Genomic DNA, 26,762 nt, shown 5'->3' with positions numbered 1-26,762 from the left:
CCAGCCTAAGCAAAGCAAGGGTTTTTTATTATTTTTAAGAAAAAAGAAGAAAAAGAAAGGAAAAGATAATCAAGACTTAGAGAAGCCTGATTATTTCTATTTTAATAATAGCTTTAGAAATATTTGTGTCCTGTTAATTATTTCTAATAAGTATATACTATCTGGTAATAATATCTTGAATCTAATAGCAAATTTGAATTTCATTAATTCTGATTCTTTAAAAAAAATTTGTTTAATGTTTATTTTTGAGAGAGAGAGAGAGTGCAAGTGGGGAAGGAGCAGAGAGAGAGGGGGACACAGAATCTGAAACAGGCTCCAGGTTCTTAGCTGTCAGCACAGAGCCCAAAGCGGGGCTTGAACCCACGAACGGTGAGATCATGACCTGAGCTGAAGTCGGACGCTTAACCGACTGAGCCACCCAGGCACCCCAATTCTGATTACTTCTAATTCAGGCAGGAATAATAATAATAATCTCCCTTTATGCTATGAGGGGTAAAGAGGGGCCAAGCAAAATAAATAAATAAGGAACACATACGTACATAAATACGCAACCAGCCAACAAACCTGATTTTTGCTTTCATGCTCTTTTCTTTTGACAGAGTAATCTGACCATGTTAAAAGTATAGTAAGACTCATTGATTCAAGCTGATCTATGGGTGGGATGGTCAATATAAGATAGGGAAAATTCCAAATTATAGATTTTTTTCAAAGATAACTGTTTTATTACTTTCAGGCAGCTACAATACGCGGGAAGAGGCTGAGTGTTTCACAGGGTCAGAGAGATGAGGATGGTTTGTATTTTCGCCTGGAGAAGCCTCGAGACTGGGGAGGGTGTAGCAGGGAAACGCGGTGCGATCGGTTTTCTAAGCCTGTGCCTTTCCACGTGTGCGCTGGGTGGCAAGGAGCGCCAGTTCATTGCCGGAACTGGAGCTCGACTGGGTTTGCCATTTGTGGTCTTTAGGACCTTAGACAAGATATTGAGCCCGTGATCCTGTTTCCGCATGTGTAGAGTGAGGGTAACAACACCCACCTTGTAGGGTTGTCATGTGACTTGCATGATATATGAAAAATATCTCAGTGAATTCTTTTCTTACGTTAAAATTGTAATGTTGGACCATTGCTGCAGAATCACGGGCCAGAGTTGAGTTCAGAGCTTAGACACTGGACCACCTGCGTTATTGACTGGGCCAGGTTTCCTCGGGAAGGTCATGCAGCCTGTTTTGTTTTCTTTTTGTTGTGTGTTTTCTCATCTAAGATTGAGACAAGTAGATTAGGCCCTCTCCAGAGCTCCCCAAAAGCTCTAGCTTTCCTAAGTCCTCACAAATGTGGTTGCTTAGCAAAGATGTTCACAGTTAAGATAAGGAACGAGAGGGAAGCATGTATTTTCTGCCTGCAACGTGTCCCTCAGTATAGATTTATGGTAAAACCTACAAACCCAGGATTGTAAAATAATTTTTAAACTACCTTACCAGAATTTACAAATCCAAATCTAAATGATAGTTATCCTTCAGAGAAGTGCTCTTGGGGATCGGCATACTCACTTGAACCCTACGGCTGTTGTTCCAGATGCTTTCAGACCTGCCTGGGTTAGAGATACATGATCACACAGGAGATAAATTGGATAGCTGGTCCTAAAAGAGAATTAGTGCTAGCATTTCACGTGGGCAAGGACTATTTTAATCTCCATTGTATGGTCAGTGTCTGTTTCGAAATGACTCTGGCTTTTGAAGCTGGATTCATTTTTTGAAATAGTCATCAGTTTGCCACAATTGCAGATGTATATATACGTATATATATTTTTAATTTTTTTAAATGTTTATTCATTTTTGAGAGACAGAGAGAGACAGAGCGTGAGCGGGGGAGGAGCAGAGAGAGAGGGAGACACAGAATCTGAAACAGGCTCCAGGCTCCAAGCTGTCAGCACAGAGCCCGACGCGGGGCTCGAACTCACAGACTGTGAGATCATGACCCGAGCCAAAGTCAGACCTGAGCTTAACCGACTGAGCCCTCCCCAGGCACCCTGCACAGGTATACATTTTTAATGTGACACAGCGTACCTGGATATGGGTGAAGTCGTCTTCCATTTTAATCCTGTGTGAAGGCCCTGAAACACGTTAGCTCCATTATCAAAGAAAGCAGGAGTCTAATGCTCTTGATGCGGGTGAGGTAAGTTGGGAAAACATTTTGGGGGTAAAAGCCTACAACATTCCACTGTATATTTTTTTCTCTTTTTTTTAGTTAATATTTGTTATTCTTCATAACATGTATTATATGTTAATACATATATTCACATTATAATAATATCTGTCCAAGAGGAGAAGTACTTTCATTGCTACAGGCAGGATATATATGTTGATTACAGATGAGGCGATGGGTCATGGCCCCCGGTTCCACTTTGGAGGTTCTGGACTTTGGAATTTTGCTTCCGTGAGGTTTTGCTGTGATTACTGTATTTCACTGACTATTAAGCCATATACTTCCATGTGTTTTTTTAATTCTTCCAAATGTACAGATTGGACCTATCTCCATTTTACAGATGACAAAACTGAGGCTCGGTGAGGCAAACACTTAGCCCCAAATTCTGTTCCTAATCGAGAGTCGGGTCAGATTTCATTTGAACCTGTTTCGTATCCGACTCCAGAGCCCGTGCTTTTGAACTATAGCTACTGTGTTGAGTGTATGACGAGCTTGAAGAATGGAGGGAAGAAAATGACTATAAGATTGTGTTCTATCGGAAGCAGTGATTCTGCAGTTAAATCACCCCACTGACCCGGTGACACTCACATCCTGCCACTTTGACCCTACACACTCCTAGGTAGTTCGTCTCTTTCCCGACCCCTTCCTAAGGCTAACCTAATCAATTACAGTACCTCTTCCCAGGGGAAGAAAGTGTTAGCCAGTAAAATAATTCTGAAAAAGGGAGCCAAGCCGAATAAGCACAGAGACTTAAAGAGTAGTTAAAAAGAAAGCCTTTTAATGTTTTTTGTGTCAAATGTCCAGTAAAGAGGCAAGCTTCACAAATTTTGCAAAGTACCATATCACAAAACCAGCCCAAGCTGCTTTAGTTTTTGGCATCAGTTTCATTTATACTTTTTTTAAAATTATTTTTTGATATTTTCAGACATTTTGAGGAATAGTTTATTCCCAGGGAGTCAAAAATCTTGAAAGTAATCTGACTCTAATCATTGGTTTAGAAAGGTGTTTTACTAAATGATAATATGGTAATACAAAGATGAATCACTATGAATCCAGTTGTTTCAAAAACATACATTCTATAGCCCAAAATAAATTTAATTCAGTTTATGCTGTACCTTTTTGAGACACCTCCGTCTTTGGTCAATAACTGGTTAGCTCCTTTGAGTTTGTGCTGAAGTGTCCATTGGACATCGTGTTTTTAGGACATCTCTCTTGTAAAGAGAGGCAGGACAAGTGGGCCTTCAGTAGGGACAAAGAGCTGGGCAGAGCTTAGAGAAGAGTTTTGCATCACAGCCAGGCAGAGGCCCAACACGAGATCTTGTGTTCTTGCCATCTTGTTTCTCTCTGTCTCTGGAGAGTCTCGTCTACTGGTGGTCCTGCTCATCTGTACTGAGCTTTTATTCATCCGTGTTCACTTTTCCTAGTAATCACTTTCAGGAAGGTGAATGTCCTGACAGTTCCAACCAAACAAGGCGGTCAACCTCAAAGATGCGTTCTCATCTCATGTAGTTACTTCTACAAAACCTCGTTTCAAAGGGGAGAACCCATGTGAAAGTGAACTCAGGTTCCACTGTGATTGGTGTGCTTCGCAGCGATTTCGTAGCTGGGTCTTCATCTCTCGGCCCTCATTCTCAAAGATCCTGTGAAAACCACAATCGCCAGAGACTCTTCCAGTTAAAGCTTCTCTCACTCATCATGCTTCTTTTCAAACCCCAATCTCCCCCAAAGGTCCAAGCTTTATCAAGCTCTTCTACTTTCCAACCACCAGACAAGGCCACTAGCTTGCCTTTTTTGTTTGGGAGGTCAAAACAGGCCACGCTGTGCCCTACACGAATTTCAAAAACAAAAACCCGTGAGGCGGTGACCGGAGTTCAATTTCAGCAGAAAAATGTCCGTTGCCAATGAAACCATTTTTATTGTAATTTGCATTTAATTTCTAGATCTGCAGTGTCTCTAAATACATGTGTCTTTTGTCCCCACACAGATTTATTTTTGTAAGAGTTCATCTTGTTTGAGCCATTAACTAAATAGCAAAGGGTAGATGATAAAAGATAAAATTTTAGATGTCTCTTGGTTAGTGCGATCAAACATTTCCATGAAAGAAAAAAAATCTAATTGCCTTTCAGGTTTTACATTAAAAGTAAAATTGATTTTATCATCATTTGACCTCTAGCTGGTCTCTTCAGTTTTATGTCATTATTTCCAGTGTAAAACTAATGTAGAAAAATGAAGTTGAAAGACGCTGCCCTTTTTGGATTGGAGCTGGAAAATCTGAGCTTCTGAAATCTGTTACCAAATAGAAATTGAGATTCTTCCTTTTAGGGAACCTTGCATAAAGCTCTTGTCTCAAATATTGATCTCAGCTGGAAATTCATTCGGCAGGTCACATAACTATTCCTTGAGAGAGGCTTGGGTCAACATTTTGTTCAAATGGAAAATAGAGAAGTTCTTCCAGACCCTGTGGCGGGAAAGGGTGGGTTTTCTTCCTGTCCCTTCACCCTTCGCCATCATTGCCTCCTCTCCTTCTTTCCCTTCTTTTGTGTACGTGTGCGTGTGCGTACGTGCGTATGTGTGTGCGCGCCGTGGGGTGGGGTGGGGAGAAGAATGGGGGCCCCTTCTCCGTACTTAGCAAACATTCGCTTCTGAGCAGACACCACCGGCCGGCAGAATGAACTGCCTGGAAGTTACTGCTTCATCCGATGCGCTTACACAATGAAAGGATTTGCTGTGCCCTCAACTGTAATCTTAGTGCCGTCGAATTGTGTACTCACGCCGCAGGAAGTGGCTCTGCTCGGCAAGGCACGACTACAAAGGTCCTCCTTGTGTGCCGGTACATGGATAATTAAGTCTCAACAACAAAATTAGCAGAACAACTGGATGTTCTGGAAGTTGGAGATCCCCTCACTTGGCGGTCTTGTCTTCTTTTCCTCCCCACCCCCCGCCCCAAGGAGTTGCGCTATGCACCGGCCCAGAGGGCCGCCTGTCAGCATTGTCTTACAAGTGCTCTGACTTGCCGTACAGACAACAGCTTCTTCCAGGTTAATCGTTCAGGCTGTAATACATCTAGCCTTAAAATTCTGTCCAGTAAAATCTCAGCATGACTCTTAAAATGCCCCTGAGCCCTTCTCAGTTCTCCCAGAGAATTAATTGCCTCCTAACATTTGCCTCCAGTTGCAAACACCTGTGATTTTAAGAGACTTTGCATAAAATGTATCATTTCTGCATAGAGAACCAAATTGCCTTTGGTGCTTTGCAGGTTTTAAGTATCTTTCAGTAGTCTCTGCAGCCTTTGTGTTTCCTTTTATTTATGGATGGCAGTGGAGGAGGGGTGGTATTTGATTTCTTCAAATAGAAGTAGCCAGCTAAAAGTTAAATGCAATTTCAGACCTAAGAATACATTGACTTAACTTCTAAAACCTGATAAACACATTTCCTTTGAAATATACCTTGTCACAGAACTATGAAAAGTAGCACTGTGACTTCCCATCTTAAAAGAGAGTTCAACGTATATAACTTGGTAAATTTAAGGAAAAGTATTTGAAAAATTAAAAATATTGTTCTGCACCCCTAGAAAAATGCAAGCATTTTATGCAGCTGGCTTTTTTGAGGAGCCAGTGGTATATATGGTGAATTTTATAGAAGACTTTATGTTCCTTAAATAAGATACTTCTTTTAAATAACATTTCCTGTTAATAGCTGGAATCAAAAATGGATTGTTCATGGTGACTTAGAGTTGTGGAAAATTACGAAAAGCTCAAAAAGTAGCCCAAAAGAGTAGCACACGCATTTCAGGATCTTTGCCTGAGCTGAAATCAATATTGGGTTCATGCTTTCTCAGCGTTGATTTTGCTGGTGAGAATGGCCCAGTTTCCTGAGCCTCCCTGGGCCCAGGGCATTTCGGGATCTGTGAATGTCCACGGTCCAGCCCACGTTAGGATTAAAAGAAGCGGGCCAGGACTTCGTAGCGCGCCCCACGGTCTGGGATGGAACCCGAGCCCCCGTGTGCCTGTGCTGCCTTTACTCCACTGAAGAAAATACGGCTCCGTGTGGACAAGGACGTCTTTGCCCAGCCAGCCATTGTTATTTCTGCTGTAAGAAGGAATTCTGGTTGATGGTTAGGGCAAATCAGCAATCCAGAAGCTGATGTCAGCTTTTCAAACCCAAGGTGCTGTTTCGTTGTTTATCAATTTTGTTTTCAGAATTTAAAATTATATCTACTTTTGCATCAGGTAGCAGGCGACCCAAATCGAAAAACTATTCTTTGAGCCTAAATGGAGTTTCGAAAAGTACACAAAGCTGAAAGAATTCAGCTTTGTTCTACCTTCATTACAGTTGAAAGTGTTCAAACTGGTACTAATGACAGACAGCCTCACCTTCTGTTTGAAACCATTTGGGGAGATTTGGGACAAGCGTGTTAAAATCCCCCAACAAATAGGGTATCTGAGAGAAACACTAAAAACCACCTCTCCTGTAAAGCCGCTCCCGCTCGCTGTTGTAGTAACTGTATAAAGGGCTCCGGAAACAAAGTGAGACTTCTTATTTTTACACACGGGAAAATAGAAAGCAGACTTCCTCTTTGGAGTTTTCCCAGGAAACTACTTTATAAAGACAAATTTAAATCTTTCCGTCTTCTGTCCTTGGAGGTGGTAAATACGATTGCAGCTTTATTCATTTTCATTGTAAACGCAGCAGCGTTCAGACCGTCCGGCTGTGCGTCATTTTTTGGACGGCTGCCACGGACTAATGCAGACGTCCCACCGGGAGACCAGAGAAGAACTAGACTTTGATTCACCAGATTGTGTTAAATAGTCCAGCTGTTGCGATTTGAAAGATAGTTACCTCCGAAGTGAAATAGAAATGAACTTGGCATTTATGCCTCCAACCATTTTTATACTGTTTGGCAATCAGCTTTTCAGAGGTAGCATTTTATAAAATAACTCTCACCGCTTAAAAGTTTCATTCACTGTAATGTTCAAAATGTCCCACCTTTATATTATCAGTAAAATTAAGCTTGAGTGATATGCAGAATTTGCATGAAATAAGCATTTCCCCCTTCATTTCGTGAGCTTTGATTGTATTCAATTGAGCTCAGAACCACATCTATTAGGGCTCTTTGGGGCATTAGTTAATTTGAATTGCAGCCGAAATGTTAGCTAGAATGTTGTTGAATATAATTGGAACGTGGAAAGTTGATTTTTGAAAGGAATTTCATTGAATGCAAACAATGATGTGCTTTTTGAAAATTAGAATGCTGTTCCTTTGTCTCTTGTAACACAGTCTGAGAAATCACCGAGTCCCTTTATGAAAGTTCAGTTTTGGCAACGCTGTTTACAGTCGTTCAGGTTTTTGTGGTACCAGTGTGGTTTGGAGTCAGGTCTAGCAAGTGGCCCCCACACGCCCGGGCCCCACATTCTGGCTCTCTTGTAGCTGGGGAACAGTAGCTGCTTTCTAAAAGGGCACCCGAGCTGTGTGCACTCCGGCATCGGCTCCGTGGAGCGGCACAGATTGCTACATTGTCTCTGAGCTTTTATTTTGCTTTTCAGTTTTTCTTTTTGTCTTGAAATAGCTCTTGAGCAAACCATCTAAAATGACCCGTGAAAATATTTTGAATGGATCATAAATGACTACCAGTATGTCACGGTAAGAAAAAGAATACTGGCCAGGAAATCCAGATTCTAGGATTTTAATCCTGTGTCTGCTAGTAACAAGTTACGCGCCCTTGAACAAATCATTTAACGCACTATTCTTTGGTGTCCTCGTCGAACAAATGAAAAGGTTGGACTAGTTCACGTCAGCGATGCCTTTCAGCCTGAACGCCACAGGATTTTAGTCCTACTTTATAGCACCCAGAAAATGTAAGTTTTACATTTGGCGATTTTGTAGCACACAGGAGAAAGGCTGCCATACTTTTCATGAGTACTTAGTTTTAATTCCTTTTTTGCGGTCCTTGCCCTTGGATGAAGAATTAAAGCAGACAAAGTGAGCAGAATAATAGTATACTGCAATTCCTATCGGATTGTTGCCTTTGAGCCCTTGAGCCTTTCCCTTCGGGGAGAAGCTTTGTTTTTTTTTAACGTTTATTATTTTGAGAGAGCGCGCGAGTGTGTGTGCATGTGCCTGTGAGAGGGACAGAGAGAGACAGAGAGAGAACCCCAAGCAGGTTCCACGCCCAACACGGAGCTCCACGTGGAGCTTGAGCTCATGACCGTGAGATCATGACCTGAACCCAAATCCAGAGTCAGAGGCTTAACTGACTGAGCCACCCAGATGCCCCTATCTTAGGGGAGGAGCTTTGACTTGCTAGAACTTGCCATCGTGGCCGCCTAGAGCAAGAGCCTGGTTTCTTGGCACGGTCACTGATGACACTCTGGCCCTTCCCATGATGGGGATGGAGCCACAATGAGGCTGCAGCAGAAGGTCCCTCGTTCCAGAAGGGGTCCTGGGAAGCGCCCCTTGGGAACCTGGAATAGACCTAATGTGTCAAACCCGGAGGAGGTACCGGTCACAAAGGGAAAGGAGGCAAAGGATAGTTTGAAGGGATGGGCTCGGAAAGAGGCATCTGAAAACAGGGATTCAGAGAGAAAGAGATCAGTAAACGTGCCAAAATTAGCCTGTGGCCTTACTGTCCAGTTTCTGAGAGAAGACACCTTTGGTAAACGGCATGGCACCGTGGAAGAAGCGGGAAAGGAGAGAGAGCTCCTGGTTCTTGGCCGTTGATGAACCATTGATTGTAGGCCAGGTTCTCTCCTCCAACACTCATTGTTCTCATCTGTTAAAGGACCAGTTGGACTCGATGATTGCCTGCCGTAGCCCCTTTTGGCCAAAACCCATTGGGATTCCAAGTCAGTGGTCATTATCCGTGAGAAATCAGTTACTCTGACTCTCAGTGCGTACATTCAGAGAAACTGCCCACGCTGATAACCAACGGAGTTCTCACGTTGTAGCCTACGGGTGACTTAATAATGAATCAATCTGTAGTTGAGGCACTAAGACAATTCCGGGCCAGTTTCATCCCGACCACACAAGGTTTCTGAGTTTTCGATTCAGTCGACATCCCCTTGTTGCTCTTGTGGAAGCCTGAGACCATTTCCTGGAAGTTTTCACCTCCAGCCGATGCGAGAAGCTTTCTTTAGGGTGTGTTCATCACCCCTTCACCTGCAGACACACACGGGCGTGAAAACATCCACGGTAGTTCTCCGAAAGTGCCAAAGGTCAGTACGGGTTGGCGGAAGCTGCTCACTTAGGAGGAGGCGAAGCTTCACGCCTCGAGCAGACCGGCTGGCTCACGTAGCAGTGGGCTCAGACCCAAGATGGCAGAGCCAGACCGGTGACCGGCCTGCGGACTGTTGTGGCTTTTGGGCCATAACAGCCGAGCCAGGCTGGAGCTTCATTTCCTAGGATTCCCGTGCCCATTTGTTTCCAGGTTAGCGTGGGCCACAAGACAAATTTGCGTGAGCTTTAGAAGGCAGAAGTGACACCGGTGTCATTTCTGTTCTGTTTTGAAGGCTCTGAAGGTCCGCGGAGGGCAGACGCCGTCACGGTCCATGCGCAGTGTCCCCTAGTTAGCACGTGGTGGCAGCTGGCCCACGGTTTTCCCAGCGGCCCCCAGCTCCTCCTCCAGCTTTTCCAACTTTTGGACCAGGTCCGTGTGTGGTTCCTGCAGGTCGTCTACGTTGTGGGGTTTGGAGGCTGCGAAAGAGACAGAGCTGCGGTTTGTCCTCAGTCTCTTGTCAATTTTCACCCATGTTCCTTTTCAGCTGCTAGAACCGCTGACCTCAGGTCCAGCGTCGGACGCAGAGGCCACAGACTTACCCAGACAGCCTCGCTCTCTCCCTTGCCTGAAGCCTCATTCCAGTCGTGAATCTCGTAGGTCTCGCGCAGTGGTTCCGCTCCCGTGACCGTGCCTAGTGCACACAGTCTTTCAGGCGTTGTCTGGGTCAGAGAAGGTCAAACCGGGTACCGCTGGGGGGACTGTATCCCCTGTTGATTCCCGAAGCACAGCAGCAGATGTCCTAAGAGGCGGATCTGTGGTCCAGGTTGATGGAAGGTGTCCTGGCGTTTTCTAATGACAAGGGTGTTGTCAAACTGAGGCCAAAACGAAGGGATCCGTCCTCACCGCGGCGCAGCTTTCCTCTGTCTCCCGGTCATCTCTGTGCGCTCGCCACTGCCACAGAAGACCGAGTCGTGTGTTAGTCACTGTCGATGGTGGCCAAGTCATGCAGTGTAACCGAAAGGCCAGACGGAGCGGTTTTCAAGCATCAGGACAGATTTCACAGTACTGGGCAGAAGGCGGGCAGACCGCGGTCGTCGGGTTTCAGGTCGTGGTGCCTGTGGCCGGAGCAGACAGGCTGCCTTTTCTCAGTAGTCAGGCATTTGTTCTGATGCTTTTTTGCGTGAGAGAGACCTCCAGACCTGGCCACGCCAGAGCGTGGGCTTCTGAGCCTCTCACACCTCGTTAGTATTCACTCGTTTATTCGTGCCGCCCGTGGGCCCCCGCTAGGTGCTGGGTGGAGGTGAGCAAAGCTGAGGGTCCCTGTTTCGTGCACGCCTCCCTCTTACTTGAAGAGACAGACGCGTTACACAGCACTCATTGCATCGTGACTGTGGTGAGTCCCACCGGCGAGGAGTCGTAGGGGGTAAGGGAGTGTCTGGATGGCTCCGGGGCTCAGGGAGTCCTAGTGGCACCAACTCCCGTGAAGGGCTGGTCGAGCAGTGGACTCACCAGAGGCGGGACAGGGGTGTGCTGGTTCGAGCTTCACATCGTAGCCTTTGCCACGAAGGCCAGTGAAGTCTGAAGAGCCCCCGTCCCGCCTTCCTGACATGTGGCAGGAAAAGACACAGAGGACGTCCCTGTTTTCACAAGGAGATTGTCACTCACGCAGCTTGAGAAGCAGTAGCTTCGTGCCTTAGAGTAGAAGGGAAGAGAGGAAGCTTCTGTGGGGAAAGAAGCGACCTCTGAAATTCATTAAGAAATTTTGCCAGAAACAGGATTCTCCTTTAGGGAAAAAGTTGATGGTCACTTAGCATTTTAGCTTATTCTCTGGATTCTTCCACCGGCCCTCGTTCCTCCCTCGCCCCTCCCCAGGTCTCGCCAGATTTCTTCTGGTCACTAATGGCAGCGGCAGGCACGTCTCTCAGCTGCCCATCCGGGATGGGGTTGGCTTCCTTCGCTCAGCGGGGTGGTCTCCTCAGAGCTGATCTGCAGCTAGTTGTTCCCAGGGACAGGATGGGTGGGGTGGGGGGTGTCACTGGCTCCTTCTGGCTAAGAGAAGGTGGGACAGGAGTCTAGGCGCAGTGGGACGGCCTGCGCCAGGCACCCAAGAGCTTTGCACTTCTTGAGAAGAGTGTGTAATTAAGCAGGTAGGTGAATTTGGCTTTTTAACACTTCCGTAGTTAATTGCTCTGACTTTTTCCGCCTTCTTTCTCCTGGCCTCCTGCTCCTAATATGTCATCTAATAGCTCCTTTTTATTTTAATGGCTGGCACCTCAAAGACCACTTTGTGCATGCTAATTAGACTTAGAGCATTTGGGTTTTTTTTTTTTTTTTTTTTTGGTTGGTCTGAATCCAGGAATATGGAAGCCAAATATTTTCTCTCTCTCTGCTTTTTTGTTTTGTTTTGTTTTGTGTAAATGTTCTTCCTCTAGGCCTCCCAGTAACGCCGGATGCAGGAGCCAGTGCTTTGGCAAAGAGCAACAAGCTGGACCTGTTGTAGTTTTAGATCCTGTTTCCACACACGAACCCCAAACCAAAGACCAGCTCCCCGAAAAAGATTCAACTCCACGCAAGGATGACGAAGGCAAAATGAAACCAGAATACAAAGAAGACAGCATGGAAAAAATGAGAGACACAGACAGCTCTCACTGCTGATGCGAAAGCCGACTCGTGTACCAGCCCTTTTCGCCGAGTAGTGATCAGTTCCGGCGTATTGGCAAGGGGGCTGCCGATATTCTGTTCTTGTCACTGGACTCACGGTACAGGTTCTATTCTGGTGTCACTTTTGTAAGTAATTTACCTATAAACATAAGTAAGTTGTTTAGCAAAATACACATCCTATGTAGGTTTTATTTTTCTGTATAGGGATAAGCTGTTTTGTTTTTGTTTTTCCAATTAGTGTATTAAGTGTGACTTCTTCTAGAAGGTTACAAAAAATTCAGACGTTTGTCTTTTTAGCTAACGTGCAAACCATCGAACAAACGTAATACTGAAAGTTCGCGGCTCTATGGATAAATGGAGAAACAGAACTGACCAACCGAAGAGGATTTAAAAAGTCCCCAAAGAAGCTTCTGTTTGGGGTCTGATCTTCTTTTGATAGAGAAACTGCAGTAGCATGGAATTGTTAGGCACGTGGCATACAGATCACTTTCTAGCCTATCCCGAGGTAAAGCATAAAATTCAGGAGCTGCAGGTGCCAAGCCAGTACTCCCATAGTCCGTGCCCCTTGCACACACTGTCAGCTATGGAACAGAAAATCCGTGTGTATTTTCACCGTGTTCAGAGCCTCCCAAGGACGTCGGTGGGAATGCTCTGGTGGCCTGAATGAAGAATGGAGGGGAAAGTCCCAGCCTTGGATTTAATAGAGTATTATCTTGGTAAACAGTGTGCTCCGTGCTAGGAGTTAACTGTTTTCTCACGTACGAACGTGGCACCAGTGCCGTGGTTTATCGCGATTCTTATGTACAGTCAAGATAAGTGACAAGCACACTATTTTCCTCCTTCACTGCTGTTCCACATTATGCAGGTTTGTTGTATGTGTGTGTGTGTTTTTTTTAAGAAATTAAGTGGTAGTTAGTCTCTAAAAATACAATGTTGCAGTCTACCACGGTGAATAAATAGAAATGTAATCAGGGATTTTTAAAAAAAAAAACTTCTACAGCTTTTCAAAGTCGATTGTTTCAAAATTGGTGTTTATTTAAAATAAGTGGTAAGGTACTTGAATGCGTTTTTTATGACAATGATTCAGTAATGGTAATTTTCCTATTAAAGAACGTGAAAGGTTTAGTTTTGTTAGCGCGGCTCAGCATGTAGCTGTCAGGTGTTTCTCACCTAAGGGCAGAAGAAAATGATAGTAATAATTGCAGTAGTTGTATTTTATTTTTGCACGTGTGCTAAGCATAGGCTCGAAGAGGTGGGTAGGCAGGTAAATAAATGTACTTCCTGAATTTGGAGATAATTCTCCTTCTGTAGGTTTGTTATGCTTGACTGTTTCCATGTTCTTCCAGTGATGATTTTCCAGTTACTTACTGGTTTACTCACGGGGAATTCAAATGTAATGGTTTTCGGCTATAATGTTCCTAACTGAATACTATTCTGTATGATCCACTGACTACAAACTGCGTTAACACTTACACAAGTTCTGTCATGCTGTGATTTGAAGTCTCCTCATCACACTTATTAAAAAGCACTGACAGTCTCCCATTAAAGGTCAGTTGTGGTTATTGAGATTTTGGGGTTAGGTCCCCAAACTTCTCATTCTTGAGCAAGAAAATTGCAGACGCGTTGGATGACTTCAGCGACTTTTAATCGTCCGCAAAATGGTTTCTTTGAGGAATTTTGCTCCGTGCTTCTTCGTGCTCTCCTTCCTGTACCTGTCATGAGGCTGCCGGCATGTGTTTCACACCCATTTAGGAACATAAAGACACGTACGCTTGTCATTCCCTAGTCATCGCACACATCGAGGGGGTGACGCACTTACGCAACCCCCCTCATTTCCAGGGTAGGAAGGTAACCTGTTTGGTGAGATGTGCTCCCCGGGCCAGACATCGATTAGCAACCGGGCTCTGCAAGTGTTCTTGTCTTGTCCGAGCCACTTTCTTTCCTTCATCGCGATCACAAAGCGTTGAAAGTTAATTTGATCTCGAGGAGTTTGATGTAGGATTTAACTCCTCTTGTTCTGCCTCCAGGATTGCCCCTTTCGCATCAGTTGTGAGGAGGTTCGTCCCTGCTGGGGTGCCGTTGTCAACAAGCTGTTAGTCCAGGACAGGAGGACACAGGAAGACTGGGGTTTGTGTCTTCAAGGTCATTCTTAGCCATTTGCACACACCCGCAAATCAATAGATGATCTTCGTACAATTTTAAAGTTGGAAGGGACTGCCAACTTTAAAGTTTTGTTTTCTCTAAAAAATGATTTCTTCTTCTGTTTTGGAACAGGAACTATGTCTCACCTGCTACAGTTTTGGACTAGTACTGGTGCGTTTTTATTGCCCGCGTGAGGCAAAGGGATAGACATACTTTGTGCTCTTGCTATTAAAGAAAGTGTCTCCCTTCTTTCCCCAAAGAAGAAGAATGTAGTTAAAATTCTAACACCCTCTTGTGCCTGGGCTGGTCTCAAAGTCCTCGGCACCGTGGTCTCAGCAGCCGGGCGGTCCCGTGGAAACACTGACTGGCAGGACCCCGCAGGGCTGTACCCGGCCAGCCTTGTTTTGCCCGAGCGAGAAGGACGGGTGACGTGGCTCGGGCTACTCACCAGGAATTCCTCTTTCCTCGGCCTCTTTGTTAACACACAATAACATGTTTGTTGGAAAAATGGAGGACAGGTAAACACGATCATCCATTCTCTTTCTAGACCATCTTTAGATTGTACATCAGGTAAATGATGGTCTGTGTCACAGAACCCTGGATGATTTTCCCACGTGTGTTTAATGACTTCTATCCTGGAACAACTTCAGCGTATGTGGCAGTAAGTTGTGGAGATGGGACACCGTCCATCACCATCCGGGAGCTGAGAACGATTCTCAAGCAGCCTTCGTTGAAAGGATTGGATCGGTTTGGAAGTTTCTTCCTGGCACTAACATTCCCCAACCCCATTCATTCACAATGGACGCAGGACTAGTCTCTTTGACCTCTTTTATAAATAATAACTTCTATAGCGTGTATAGTGTGTGTTTTATGTCTACGATATAGTGACGTGTATGTGGGGAGAGAGAGAGAAAATGTAAGTAGAAGCAGTGGTCATTACATGAAGAAATTCGAATGCTCCTCCCCATTGGCGGCCCTCGGCTTCAAGTTAGGAAAAGGACAGGCTGTGTGCCTGTGTGCAAATGAAAGCACTAACCCGGTTGAGGTAATAAATGACCTCTTTGGTTCATTTGATTTAGTTACTGACTTAGTTTACATATTTTTGCTCTGGTTCCATTCATTTAATTATAACTTGTGTTATGGTCCAGGGCAGACTGTCCGGTGATCCCTCATATTTCAGGTGCGTGTCGCTATGTGCGAAGGCTGTGTCGAACGCCAGTCATGGGCTGCCTGCCTTTAAAATGAATTTTCCTGGGGCGCCTGGGTGGCTCAGTCGGTTAAGCGGCCGACTTCGGCTCAGGTCATGATCTCGCGGTCCGTGAGTTCGAGCCCCGCGTCGGGCTCTGTGCCGACAGCTCAGAGCCTGGAGCCTGTTTCAGATTCTGTGTCTCCCTCTCTCTGACCCTCCCCTGTTCATGCTCTGTCTCTCTCTGTCTCAAAAATAAATAAAAACGTTAAAAAAAAAAATTAAAAAAAAATAAATAAATAAAATGAATTTTCCTGCCAGGTTATTATACCCCATCACGTGTTGCTGAGCACCGGGACAGGCAGGAGCAACCACAGATCGCGACATGGTTCTCCCACCGCTGCCCCGTGCTCTGAGCGAGCCCACCGCTGAGCCAATTTTCAGTCGTTGCTTTGAGCGTAAGCCCTTGGCTTTACCATAAGGCCCTTAAGTTTCCCCGTGGGTACTCTTCAAAAGGGAAGCTTCTCAGCGTGCTCAGTAAAAACATACAGAATACATCGGAAATCTAAACTTCACCAACTCTCCCGCAGGTCGGTGCATAACAATTTTCATAGCTTTAGAGGAAAGCAAATGGTAACTTTTAACAGAAGCTAAATTATATATAAAGCAGTAGGACACTATTAGATCTATAGGTATGTGTTTGAATAAATTTGTTTCTGGTACTTTTCCGCTATAGCCCCGACGCTGGCTTATACGAAGGGCACTTCAGTCAGCCTGTATATCATTTTTAGTCCCCTGTTTGTTAGATGCCGTAGTATAAATAATTGGGCAGTTAGGAACCTTAAGGTTATTTATTCATTTAATGTGTTTTGTCCATTTATATTGATTTCTTTTTCCAAAGAGGATCTAAGGACACGCACAAGCATATGAGTAATATAATAAAGACGAAACTTCGGGGGAGGGAATCAGGGAAAAGGGAATTAACGGTAAGGAGGGAAGAGGGAGCTGGGTCACACAGACTGTGGCCTCATACTTGCGCGTGAGGCTGTGGCTACTGCAAAAACGCGTCTGTGCTTTCTGGCACGCAATTAGAATCTGCACTCAGTGAGGAGTCAACAGCAAAAGCGTTGGGCTCTTTTACTGGGTCGTGGCCCCCCACATGGACAGGAGGGCTGGTACACAAACAGAATCCCCACGGAAATGGGTGGCTGGAAGACGCAGTTTACAGGTATGATTTCAGGCCGAAGGGCTACGTACTGATTTTACCAAAGAGTGAAATCCGAAGAGTCAAACGGAGCACGCGAGTTAGGGACGTTTTTGAGCAAACCCAACACAGAGACGCACCTCAGCTGCACGGGTCTCAAGTGGCCATGAGTCGGGGTTGTCCGTGGCCCCATCCAGAAGACGCTCATGCTTTGGCCGATCCCTCCGTCACTTCTGTGGGGAAGATGGGCTCCAGGAGCTCAGGCGGCCCCCCAGCCACGGTGGCCTTTTCAGCTTCCTCATGCAAGGAAAAAAATGTGTGTTCCTCGTTGAAACCTATTAAACAACAAGAGCAATAAAGGTTACAGTTAACCCAGTGGTGCCAAGTTGGCTGTTATTTGTTACGTGACGTAAAGGAGGTCATCTTCAGAACCGCCCAGAGGGGTCACGTCACCGTGAGAAAACATCCTGGGACCATTTAAAACCGGGCCCGACTTGGGTTGTATGTTAGCTGTGCGGTATGCTCGTTCAGTTTGTGTGGTACCCTTCCGGAACATTTGGCGTATGGTGGACTTTGGGCAGAAGCTTGGCAGAAAAGGACCAGAGGAAGAAGATGAACTAGAGGAAAGACCAGTCCTCTACATGAATACAAACCATTGTCAGCTAACTGTTCAACATAGACAGTTGCAGACTTCAGTCCAGTCCAGTCCATGCGGGCGGTGACTGTGTTAGGGGCTGAGCTTCTACAGGACTTCCTACTTATTCTCTTAGTGGGGACATTTGTTTTTCCAGTTTTTGGTCATTTATCGACTACTTATCATTTACTGACTACTGTCAATGTGCTGTACTGGCCACAGGCCAATGACAAGAATTCTCATCACAGGCACACCTCAGAGATCCTGCCTGTGTGGTCCTGGACCACCACAAAAAAGCAAGTCGAGTGAGTTTTTTGGTTTTCCAGTGCATATAAAAGTTATGTTTATAACATAGTTGGTTAAGAGTGCAGTAGCATTATGTTTAAAAAAAAAATAATGTACGGGGCGCCTGGGGTGGCTCAGTCGGTTGGGTGTCTGACTTCAGCTTAGGTTATGATCTCACGGCTTGTGAGTTTGAGCCCCGCATCGGGCTCACTGCTGTCAGCGCAGAAGCCCGCTTCGGATCCTCTGTTGCCCTCTCTCTCTGCACCCCTGACTCAATTCCTTCTCTCAAAAATAAATACACATTAAAAATATGTACATACCTTAATTAAAAATACTATATTGCTAAAAAATGCTCACCATCATCTGAGCTCTCAAAGTCAATCACCGGATCACAGATCATCATAAGAAGTATAATAATGAAAAAGTTTGAAATTTTGCCAGAATTACTAAAACCTGACAGATGTGACGTGAGCAAATGCTGTTGGAAAAATGGTGCGGACAGACTTGCTTGAGGCAGGGTTGCCTCAAACCTTCATTCTGTAAAAAACCGCAGTATCTGAGAAGTGCAGTAAAGCCAAATGCAATAAAATGAGGCATGTCTGTAATCTGCTAATCTGTTCCAGAATGTTTGGTTGGCACTGTCCCTGAGGGAGGAGGGGCTGGGCCGGGCCTCTGGTCACTAGGATCCTTTCTGATGCCCTGAAGCAGCTGTTTCTCTTGTGGGGAGGTCTGGCTGGAAATGTGGTGGGTCATTTTGGAACCTGAGGCTTCTAAGAGGCAGGATGACATAAAATAACCAGGTAGGAATAATCATATATAGGAGCAGTATGATTTTGCCTATCTGGAAAAACCAACCCGATATTACACATCCAACAACACACACTAATGTCTGATTGCCCTTACACTCCTCAGAGTCTCTCCATTATGTTTTTAAAAAAATTTTTTTAATGTTTTATTTATTTTTGAGAGAGAGAGAGACAGAGCATGAGCAGGGAGGGTCAGAGAGAGAGGGAGACACAGAATCCGAAGCAGGCTCCAGGCTCTGAGCTGTCAGCACACAGCCCGACGCGGGGCTCGAACTCACGGACCGTGAGAGCATGACCTGAGCCAAAGTTGGACGCTTAATCGACTGAGCCACCCAGGCGCCCCATGTTTTTATTTTCTATGAAGCTTAGGGTGTGTTTCAAGGTCATTACGTATGTTAAACATAGCAAATTTATCATTATGGTTTCCATCGCTGTCTCTGTTGTTTGAATTACAAAGACGATAACGTGGTCTCTTTAAATACGTCTGTGTGCTATGTGCCTACTTCTGGCCATCCCAGTAACATGAAGGGTAAAAATGGTATCTGGGGTGTTTTCTCTCCAAGTAGCCAGTACTTACAAGGTGCTCCTATCCAAGCAAATCTGCAGAGGTGTTTACCTCATAAAAAAGAAATAATTTACCTCATAAATTCCCTCGGTTCTCGTGAGACCGTAGCCTTTCCAACGTATGACAAACTTAACATGCTGTCTACTCGTCTGAAGTAAAAGGAGTTGTTTCTGAGACTCATCAGGAAAACATCTGCCTTTAACTTCCAGGGGCTGTGCAGCCAGACCTTAACCATAATTTGGAGCATAACAAAAGGTAGGCTTGGAGATTCCAATCAATTAATTCTGTTGAAAAGCACCATGCAGCTTATTCATGGAGAGGAAGGGCGAGAGTTTTAAACATTCAGGTAAATAGATAATCCATTAAGAAAACAATGCACATTGTGGTAAATGCCACCCCAGTGTTGTCAGCACTTAGTTATAGTCTTTGGATTCCCCTGCCCTCCTGCTGAGGGCCTCCCATTCCCCCTCTTCCAATCTTTGTTCTCTTATTCATGGCGAAGTGAAAACAAAGCAAGAAAGCAGCACGTACCCAGTGCTCCCTTCTGGACAAGTTCTTCCTCTATAGTAAAAAGGCGGTTGTACTTAGTCACCCGTTCGCCTCGAGAAAGACCTCCCAACTTGATAAACCGGACACCGAGTCCAATGGCCTGAGGGGGTGGGGGACAAAATTTATTTTAAACGAGAAGTCACGTGTTGCTAAAATACGAACCGTTCTTTAGGGAGAAAGGGAGCGGACACCGCGTGCCGTTCTGGTTTTCCTCACAACTCAGTATTTTATCTTCAGGTAGGTAACACGGCCCGCTTACAAAGGGACAGCGGCAAAAGGTAAAGAGCGTGACTAAACATCAGATGCTTTACTAGTCATGTGAGCGTGCTGATTTTATCTAAGAACATTCTGGCCTTTCCCACTTCATTTTAGGCGGTAAGATTGCAAGGGCACACCCCAGCCATTTTAGTGTGCTCATCATTTTCCCAGGACTTCAATTTTTCTTCTTTTTAAAAGTTCAAAGATTAGCTCTTTACAAAAGGCAGCTGTCTGGGAGGAAGCAAGTCTCTTTCATAAAAGGTTACATGACTTTCTCCGCCAAATACTGCATTTCTCTGAAATACCAATTCGAGATAAAAGCAGTGTTTTGGCAATTCTGCAATTGACCAGCTTTTAGCACTTACCAAATCGACAAGGCTGTCATCAGAAGACTCTCCTTCTGTACTTCCAAAGACAGCGATGTGCTTCTTACCTGTAAGGAGAGGAATTCTTTTCAGGTTTAGATGGTATAGGAACAGTAAGTCTGTGTATATATATACATACATATATACATATACATATATGTATATATGTATGTGTGTGTATATGTGTATGTGTGTGTATATATATATATATATATATATATATATATACATACATGCCTCTGGAACCAAAATTTAAAATTTGCTAGAGGGGCGCCTGGGTGGCGCAGTCGGTTAAGCGTCCGACTTCAGCCAGGTCACGATCTCGCGGCCCGTGAGTTCGAGCCCCGCGTCAGGCTCTGGGCTGATGGCTCGGAGCCTGGAGCCTGTTTCCGATTCTGTGTCTCCCTCTCTCTCTCTGCCCCTCCCCCGTTCATGCTCTGTCTCTCTCTGTCCCAAAAATAAATAAAAAAACGTTGAAAAAAAAAAATTAAAAAAAAAAAAATTTGCTAGAGATTTGGGGCGCCTGGGTGGCTCAGTCGGTTAAGCGCCCGACTTCGGCTCAGGTCATGATCTCGGGGTTAGTGAGTTCAAGCCCCACATCAGGCTCTGTGCTGACAGCTCAGAGTCTGGAGCCTGTTTCGGATGCTTTGTCTCCCTTTCTCTCTGTTCCTCCCTCTCTCTCACTCAAAAATAAAGATTTTTTAAAAAATTGCTAGAGATTTCAACCTTTCCTGTGAAGAGTCAATGATTTGACCAGCAGAGAATTCTGATCTAAGCATTGTATTTTTATTACCCTGGTTGTTTTTTGTTTTTTGTTTTTTTGAGAAAGAGAATGCACATGTAGGGGGGAGGGGCAAAGGGAGAAGAGGGAGGGACAGAAGGAGCCCAATGTTGGGCTTGATCTCAGGTGAAATCATGACCTGAGCTGAAATCCAGAGTGACACGCTTATGACTGAGCCATCCAGGTGCCACTTGTTACCCTAGTTTTATCTGTTTATGCCTTTCTGGTATCTTAGATGCTAAATACTACATGAATGCCACCTGTCAACAAATCTAAGCTACCATAAGTTGTAGGACCTTTATGACCGCTAAAGGGGAGAAATGCTCAAATTAGGTTGACACGTTTCTAAGACCACAACTGTAGGACACGATTCCATCTTGTCCACGTTCAGTGCAGAAAAGTGTGCATCTCTGAGACAAAATCTGCAGGAAGTAAAAGGGCATCATTTGGGGAGATGATATGCCTCGTTGGATTCCACAGTTTATCATGTAGAATATTATTCAAAGGAACCTGTCGTTCTGAATGTTTACTTATGAGACGAACAGTGTCGCTGGTGCTTAATCAGTCATTTGGGGATCTCAGAACCCCTCGAAATTTGCCAGTCTACAAAGAGCCAGGATTCTTCCTCCAGAGACAGTGTTTGTGCTTTAGAGGCAGGAGCTAGAGTGGCAATCTGAAGTGATTGCCTGCTGAGAGGGAGGCCCTGGAGGAAAGGCCAGGGCTGGGGCCTCCCATCCACCTGCTACAGGACAGCCCTGCCTGGGCCCTCGACTGGGCCCTCTGCAGGACAGGGACTACGCACATTCCATTCCCTCCTCTGGCACCAGCCCAGGACCCTGGCTGCCAGTCTGGCCCTGAGGCCTGCTCCAGCCTTCTGCCTAGTTCCTGAGACCCACTCATGTTTCAGGCACTGTGTGTAAGTGAACGAGGCTCCTGTGAACTCACGGGAGTTTACAGTCTAATGGAGGCTACTAGACATTAAATAACTGAACAAGTAACTGTGGCCAGTAGGATATAGAGAAAGCATAGGAGGCTATGAGAAAGGTTCAGAGCAACCAGGTAGGGGCGAGGAAGCCCGGAAAGGTACATACATCTGAAAAGGTTTCCTTTAAGGAAAGGAGACCTAAAGGATCAGGAGTTGTTAGCTGAGTAAATGATACAGGGCAAAGCATTCTAACCTGAAGGAACAGCATGTTCAAAGCCCTCAAGTTGGTAAAGAGTTTGAAACTTGTGAGGAATTGAAAACATCAGTGTGGGGGCACCTGGGTGGCTTAGTCAGTAAGCATCCAGCTCTTGATTTTGGCTCAGGTCATGATCTCACAGTTGTGAGATCGAGCCCCGCTTTGGGGTCCTTGCTGGGCACGAAGCCTGCTTAAGATTCTCTCTCCCTCTTCCTCGCCCTTGCTCGCACACAAGCACCCACTCTCTCTCTCTCTCTCAAAAATAAAAAAATCAGCATGGACAAGTGGGATGACTGTAGTGCGGTATGAAGCTGATAAGGCATTGTCCTTAGCCACCCCTGTGTGGTAGCCCTCGATAAAGGGGTCAACCTTCTGGACTGGGGCTGTTGTCGGAACACTGAAGTGACTCAGTAAGCTAGCTGCATTTCGTCTTCCAGCATCAAAGCTCTCGCAGATGGTTGGAAATTTGTTTTCCTTCCAAGATGAATGCCATGCTTTTTATTAACTGATAAACTGTGTTATTTTTGGCTCCTTTTACAACCAAGTTCAGTTCATTATGAGCCTGTTAGATCTATATTTTTACTCACTGTCAAGAAGATTGGTTATTTGCACCAAGTCAGACATCGTAGTTTGATTGGTGTGTTTGATGATCAGCCCACTGGATTTGGGGATGCTGATGTTACCATTCTCTAGAAGTTTAGAAATGCTTTTGGATGTAGTTCCTGCAATTATGTAACATCTGGAACCAAGAGCATTATAGATGCTGTCCCACTGTTCAGAGTCCTAGGTAAATATTTAAGAATTGATAGTTATACTGCATTAAGCATAGTCACAAAACAACAGGAATCTTATGGCACATATTCAAAGTTATCGATCTTTCTGAGAGCCACAAAACAGTTTTCTGTTGTACCAGCAGTGGCTGAATGATACCTGAATCACAGCCACACAAATTAACAAGCTTCATGGAACAAAACTTCAAGTGATTAATTAAATTTGAGCTTATAGATCTAGCAAATAAAATGTTTAGCACATGAAATGCTCCACAATGAAGTCCTTCAAACGCAAGCTACTCCTACCCCCCGTCTTATCCATGACACCAGTAATGACTGGCCAGATCTCACTGTTCTATCTGGTGAACGGACAACTGAAGGAAATGCCCCTGCAAGAGCCCTAGGTTCTCATTGTCAACACCCTTATTTTTTATTGGTGCGACCATCACATGAAATGAAGTGCTTATTATTTTTTTAACGGATGATATACAAAATCCTCTAAGCCGCGGTACCAGATTCCAGCCTGTCCCACGAGAACACACGACACAGGGGCAGTTTGTCGCATTAAAACCGGCTGAGGCCAGAGCCCCGGGACAAGCTGCGGAAGTCGGGGCTCCGCCAGTGCCGGGATGAGGCACAGGCGGTGACAGGAGTGATGGCTGACAGAGGCACTGGGCCACCAAGTGAGAGGCAGCAACCATCCTCACTCCCCAAATTTAAATCATGCATTATCTCAGAGAGGGTATCTGTTCAGCATATCTAATGGTTCTGCAGTTCGTACCATGAAGTCTTGGAGTTTTGGAGCGTTAGGGAGAGCGAAGGCCTTCTGTGCTACATGGACCACCCTTGTCAGGTGCAATTGCTGGCACGGATCCCCAAACCCCACTATCTGAAACCTTACGAAAAATACGGCTTCGTGGGGCGCCTGGGTGGCTCAGTCGGTTGAGCATCCGACTCGATTTCGGCTCAGGTCATGATCTCACGGTTCGTGAGATCGAGCCCCGGGTCAAGCTCTATGCTGACAGCGTGGAGCCTGCTTGGGATTCTGTCTCTCCCTCTCTCTCTGGCCCTCTGCCGCTCACGCTGGCTCGCTCGCTCACTCGCTCGGGCTCTCTCTCTCTCAAATATTTAAAAAGAAAAAAAAAGTACAGCTTTGTGACTTTCGTGCATTGTGTGGCGAGTGGATCTCGGTTACGAGCGTTTGACCTAGCCCGCGTCCTGTTGCCGGGAGCACTTCACAAGGGCGTGTGATGAACTTGCTGAAGCAGCGGCTAGCACAGCGGCTCGCCCGGCCTGGCTTAGGTTGCTCGTAAATACACGGTACCCTGAAGTGCTCGGGGCTAGCTTGTTCCCCGCTGCAGAGAGGAACACTCCTATGTAACTGTGTTTCTGCTATGCGTTTGCTCGGTGCCTGCCTTTCCTCCTATATACAACTCAGCCCCAGCCCAGACTGCAGTATTTCGAATGACCAATCCAAAAGAATGAGTTTGCTCTGTGTGGGTATAACATTCGAGGCGGATCCCGTTACCTCCTTCCTGAAAGGATCGATCAAGGCGATAATTGAAGGGAACCGGCTGATCAGATCCCCGTACAGGTCCGCCATCTCGGCTGCGTTTTTGTACGTTCCCGTCATCACTTCGTACTTCCCTCTGCTCTGAGAAGTGTTCGGACGATAACAAAGCACGGGATAAATGGTGAATTCCTCCAGCGTGAAAGGTGGGATTCCCATTCGCATTTACTCATCGCACATAAAAGGTTGTGAACGTTCTTTTCAGGCTGTACGCCCATTAGAAACCTATGCACCTTAAATGTCTGTTAAATATTAGCCTGGGGAAATCGAGTCACTGTTCCCCTTCGTGCCCTGCGGGGGTCTAACCACTGACTTCAGATGAAGCCTGGCGCGCAAAAGACCAAGTACACAGAAGGAGAGGAATCATTTCTTGCTTAGGTTTGTGACGTGGTGCTCGCTCGCTGCCTGGCTGCTTGCACAGATGGGCGAGGACACAAATTTGTAAAACGGGACAGCACTGCACAGGGGCCCCACTCGCCAGAACCCGCCGTCTTTCCACTCACAGTAAACGACTAGCTTGTTTCCTCTACTGTGGATATCCTAACATTTGAAAGCAGAGAGATTCTGAGACACTAACAGCCACTATGAAAAGTCAAGTGACCCGTGTGAAGGCATCTCCTTTTCAGGTAGCAGCAAGTTCCGGCAGGAACCCTACGGTCTTGAAAGTAGAGTTCCAGTTCAACCCCACCTATTTGAAGTCCGGAAAGCCCCTGAGTCATCGAGGAAACAGGGCTTAAGGCTCTAGTGTAATCTCTCTGCAAAACATCGCACTGACTTCCAGGTCTGTGTCGAGGGGCGGCACCTGGGGCGTATCTAGGTACTGGGGAGGAGGCAGAATGGAACAGAATGGCATTTTGGTTTGCTAACGCCCTCTTGTTACTGCTGCTAATGGCAGGGATTCCACTGGAATTAGAAGTCCCTAACTGCCAGGATTTTATTCTTTTTTTCAGATTAAAAAGCAGCAAGAACTTTTAGTTCTTTACTGCAAAGCGTTAAAAAAAAATCCTATCTTGTCAGTAAAGAAAAGTTAAGGACTTTTTAAAAAGTTTATTTTCATTTATTTTGAAAGAGAGAAGTACAAGAGCATGCATGCACACGCATGTGAGTTGGGGAGGGGCAGGGAGAGAGGGAGAGAGAGAAAATCCCAAGCAGGCTCCACACTGTCAGCACAGAGCCCAACAAGGGGCTTGAACCCATGAACCATGAAACAAAACCAAGAGTCGGACACTCAACTGACTGGGCCACCCAGAAGCCCCAGAAAAGCTAATGACTTTGAACTAACATTGTAAGAATTATCTGCTATCAAGCTAATACATTTTACTGAATATAAGCAAAAAATCCCCATTCTAGCTAGCACTAGTCAGTATATTCATAGTTCTTGGTATACATTGCTGATGAAAACATGCAATTATTTTTCGTAATAGTATGCCTAGGAACCAATCATTATGTGGAGAATAGGAAATTATATTAAACATTCCTTCATGCACTTAGCATCTTTAGAAAACTAAAAAGGACTTAGAAGTCAGCTGAAACTTAGGGTTCTCGTACACTGCTCAAATTTTCCTTTGAAGTTTCAAGAATTGCAAGTTCAAGCAGAATTCTCTCTGGTCATTTCCCCTGAATTTGACATTAATTACCAAATCACCACACGTGTATGTGAACATGCTGGGCGTTTTGTAAAACACAGACTCAGCATTTGTGTATTTGAAGAACAGAAGTATGTGTACGTCTATCAGACTGGCAACTTTTAACAGCATTCCTAACATGTTAGTTTCTCAAGTTTTAATATTAACTGCAGGCGTGTTAACCCCGAGAAAGCGAGGACTGCAGCTTTTTAAAAGTGAACCTGTTTTCTGTTCTTTTTAAAATAACTGCCTGCACGTGGTGTGGTCTCTGGGTGAAACGTCGTCACTAAAGCTCTGTCCTAACCCAGGCTGTGGGTAGCACTGTGATGGGCTTAATTGGATAAAAATACATTCTCCATAAATGTCAATAACTTGCAAATATTTTTATATTTAAAAAGTGAGTCACAGGGGCACCTGGGTGGCTCAGTCACTTAAGTGTCCAACTCTTGGTTTTGGCTCAGGTTCATGATCTCATGGTTCATGAGTTCAAGCCCCATATCGGGCTCTGCACTGACAGTGTGGAGTCGGCTTGGGATTCTCTCTCTCTCCTTCTCTCTCGTCCCCCCTTCCACTCTTGCTCTCTTTCAAAATAAACAAAATAAAGTGAGTCACAGAAGAAATTCTGAGAACCACTTGTCCAGAAGGGCTTACCAAGTCACAGTTAAACAATGGGTTCACTTTTCATGCTTGACAAATTCAGCACTTACCAATGAAATGAGTCAACTCAGCAGGACATGCCAGCTTGTTAAATTATTTTTCAACAGCTCTCAT

General features: G+C 45.2%; 2 protein-coding genes across 7 annotated transcripts in view; one reads left to right on the top strand and one right to left on the bottom strand.

Annotated features, from left to right (window-relative positions):
- Positions 1–13,617, top strand: part of SHTN1 (shootin 1) — a 101,003-nt gene extending 87,386 nt beyond the window's left edge. For 2 of the 3 annotated variants that reach the window (XM_019459569.2, XM_019459568.2), the window contains one exon: positions 11,842–13,617. In XM_019459569.2, the coding sequence (XP_019315114.1) occupies positions 11,842–12,064 (223 nt within the window). In that variant the 3' untranslated portion in view covers positions 12,065–13,617. The remainder of the gene's footprint in view (positions 1–11,841) is intronic. The other variant, XM_019459570.2, reaches the window with a different exon arrangement.
- A 2,617-nt stretch (positions 13,618–16,234) lies between these two features.
- ENO4 (enolase 4) overlaps positions 16,235–26,762 on the bottom strand; it is a 28,629-nt gene continuing 18,101 nt past the window's right edge. For 3 of the 4 annotated variants that reach the window (XM_019459566.2, XM_019459564.2, XM_019459563.2), the window contains 5 exons: positions 24,325–24,450; positions 22,614–22,809; positions 20,065–20,132; positions 19,424–19,541; positions 16,235–16,937 (listed from right to left, as the gene is read on the bottom strand). In XM_019459566.2, coding sequence (XP_019315111.2) covers positions 16,807–16,937; positions 19,424–19,541; positions 20,065–20,132; positions 22,614–22,809; positions 24,325–24,450 — 639 coding nt within the window. In that variant the 3' untranslated portion in view covers positions 16,235–16,806. The remainder of the gene's footprint in view (positions 16,938–19,423; positions 19,542–20,064; positions 20,133–22,613; positions 22,810–24,324; positions 24,451–26,762) is intronic. The other variant, XM_019459565.2, reaches the window with a different exon arrangement.

This window comes from Panthera pardus, unplaced genomic scaffold, assembly GCF_024362965.1.
Source record: "Panthera pardus isolate Hobbes unplaced genomic scaffold, ASM2436296v1 HiC_scaffold_22, whole genome shotgun sequence".
Classification (NCBI taxonomy): Eukaryota; Metazoa; Chordata; class Mammalia; order Carnivora; family Felidae; genus Panthera; species Panthera pardus.
The sequence above is the reverse complement of the archived record's forward strand: the minus strand, read 5'-3'. Positions and strand labels throughout refer to the sequence as shown.